A 2925-nucleotide genomic window follows, 5' to 3' on the forward strand; every position below is an offset into this window, starting at 1 on the left:
AAATGGAGCCAAGCAGAACTCAGCCTGGCTGGAGGCTGGCAGGAACAGAAGGGAGGGATATTTTTGAGTTTCTGGGAGCAGGGCTCTGACGAGGGAGCAGGCTGGCTCTGGTGCTGTGGAACAGGCTGACATAATGCTGAGGGAAGGAGCCAGCAGAGTGGGTGGATGGTGCTGGTGCCGCGTGCACGAGCGTGGCTGGCACATGGCTGTGAGCCACAGGGACAAGGAGACAAACGCTGGGCTGCCCCTCCTGTGCCTGGCAGGAGGCTTGGGTCTCCCCTGGGAATGCAGGTGTTTGTCTGGGACCTGTCCCCTGTGTTTGGGTGGTGGCTGTGCTGGCACAGAGGCCAGCCCAGAACTGGAAACTGATCCCTGTTCCTCCTCTCCATGGATGCTGAGGTGTCCAGGCACCACCTGAGCAGTGTGTAAATGGATTTCTGGGGATGTAAATTGTACCTGTGCTCACTGTAAGGCCAACTCGTCCTGGCAGAAAGCTGCAAAATGGTTTGGGTATAAAAGATGCCTTGTTGGCTGTCACAATGAGGGGAGACAGAGAGCACAGCACTCATGGTTTGTGCAGCAGAGACCTTATTGGTTTGCACAGCTCTCACACACCCTATTCAATATACTCCATGTTCAAACCTGCTTGGCTATGACTGGTTACCACCAGCTCACTGACCAACAGCTGCCTGCATTCTTGTCAAGGGCTGGCTCTCCAAACCCCTCCTCCTTTTATGGCACACACAATCCAGCTGTGTGCTCTCACAGCTCCCCCTTTTCTGTTTTAAAATATAAAAGCTATGTTTTTTATCTCTCTGTGGGGCCCCTTTGCAGAAAGGACAACAAACACAGTACAAGGAGAATGAAATTCTTCACTAAACTGACAAACCTAATCTTTCTAGGTATTGGTGTGTCCCATCAATTTTTTACTATCATGTCCAGGAGCTATCAAAGGTACAATGTTGCTGCCTGGCATGCTGCCAGCTAATTACTTAAAACTTACAACTTGAATGTTACAAACAAACAAACCAACTTAAAAACTATCAGAGGTAATATTTGAAACTGTCAGAGGGAGCATTTCTTTTTGCTGGTAATGTCCTTAAAGTGTCTGACTCTTGAGGTCCAGGTGAAGTCACAGGCGAGTTGTCATTCCAAAGGTCTGGGGTTTCCATCCAGCTGGTGCAGAGGGTTGTTACCATTGGATACCAGTGTCTGTGGGAATACACACACACCCTGCCCTGAGTGACAAGGTCCTGTACCAGTACCTTCAGTTTAGGTAACTGAGCATCACTAGAGGACTAGACTAGTGACACTAGACTGTCACCCAAGATGACAGGATTTATTTAAATGAGTAGACTCTCAATTTCTCTCAGTCATCTTACTTCTTTTTTGGCACTGTCTTCTTTACCTTGGCCGCTTTGGGTTTGACTGCCTTTGGCTTGGCTGCTTTGGGCTTCACTGCTTTCGCCTTAGCTGGGCTCTTCACTGCCTCCTTGGCGTGGCCTGCCCGTGTGGCTCCCTTGAGACTCTTGGCTGCTTTCTTGGCTGCTGTGGCTGCTGGCTTCTTTGCCTTCTTGGGGCTCTTCTTCACCATCTTGGCCTTCTTGTGGCTCTTCTTCACCATCGCCACTTTCTTGGGCTTCTTGGCAGGGTCTGTGGGCTTCTTGGCTGCTGGGTTCTTGGGTTTGGCAGCTGTCTTTTTCTTTGTTGCCTTTTCTTTTGTCTCACCCATCTTCTTGTTCAGCTTGAAAGAGCCAGAGGCCCCAGTGCCCTTGGTCTGCACCAGGGCTCCATTGCTGGAAAGGCTCTTGGGCCCCAGCTTGATGTGGCTCTTGTTCTCCTCCTCGTCACAGCCACCGGCAGCCAGCGCCTTCCTGACATGGCCAGGGAGAGCTCCTTGCGCTCCTTGGGGGCGGACACGGCCCTGGTGAGCAGCTCGGTGACGCTGGGCCCTGCGGCCTCGCAGGCCTTGGAGCCGCTCGCCGCCGCCTTCAGCTTCCTGGTGCAGGGGGCAGCGAGCGCCGTGTCCAACATCGTGCTGGCCTTCATCCATGACCCAGGGAATCCACTGCAGCTGCCTGCCTGTGCTCTCCTCAGGCACTGGCTCCTGTGGCCAAACCTTCCTCCTTTTATGATGTACAGTCCAGCTTTTATGATGTACAGTCCAGCTCTGCGCTGTCACAGCTGCCCAAAAGGCCGCCCAGCCCTCCCTTCTGCCTGCAGGAAAACCATGGCGGGAATTCCCTGGGAGGGCTGGTTTGGCTTTAGCCCTGCCTGGGGCTGCTCTGTCCAAAGGACAGCAGGATGGGCACCTCCTTGGGAAAGGAGCAAGGCTTAATTCCATGTGCTGGTAGGGATGTGGTGTGACTGGGCAAACCAGATAACTCTACCTTTCATCTGTCGCCCTGTTTTTTAAGTTTTTCTAAGCCTTCTGATGTTTATATTCTTGTAACGAACTTTCTCACACACTTTATGTAAATAACTTACTGTTTTGTATTCTTTTATGGAGCAGGAGAAATTTGATGGACTGTTGGTTTGTCCAGTGTCATTGGAGAGGTGGCACTGTCACCCTCCAATCCACTGTCACTTTTGGAAAACCATAAATGTTGGAGTCAGAAATTAAACTTCCCTCTTTTTTACCTTGGAGAGCTGCGTGTCCACATTGTTTTATTTTGTGTCCTATAGCGACATTCTTCCCTCTCAAAAATGGGGATTATACCATCCCTTATCCACACTACAGGAACAAAAAGCCTGATTGTTTTTTTGTACACTTCTAATAAAAATAAATGCTACCTAAGCATCTACAATGTGAGTTTAGGGTATTTCCTGTTTGCTTTATTTTTTTCTTATTTCTTTTTAGAAAGAACTCAAACTAATTTTGTTAAACCCACCAACTCTTTTTCTTGACTCTTTTTTCTTCCAAGT

At 49.7% G+C, this 2925-nt stretch overlaps 1 protein-coding gene across 1 annotated transcript; it reads right to left on the minus strand.

Annotated features, from left to right (window-relative positions):
* Positions 1-1378: 1378 nt before the first annotated feature.
* LOC139595675 (histone H1-like) lies at positions 1379-2034 on the minus strand. The gene is given in 2 exon segments (XM_071439207.1): positions 1379-1881; positions 1884-2034. Coding segments are annotated over 2 exon segments (654 nt in total).
* Positions 2035-2925: the final 891 nt, after the last annotated feature.

The sequence above is a fragment of the Agelaius tricolor genome, unplaced genomic scaffold, assembly GCF_023055355.1.
Source record: "Agelaius tricolor isolate 1412-34295 unplaced genomic scaffold, bAgeTri1.0.p SCAF_14, whole genome shotgun sequence".
In the NCBI taxonomy this organism is placed as follows: domain Eukaryota; kingdom Metazoa; phylum Chordata; class Aves; order Passeriformes; family Icteridae; genus Agelaius; species Agelaius tricolor.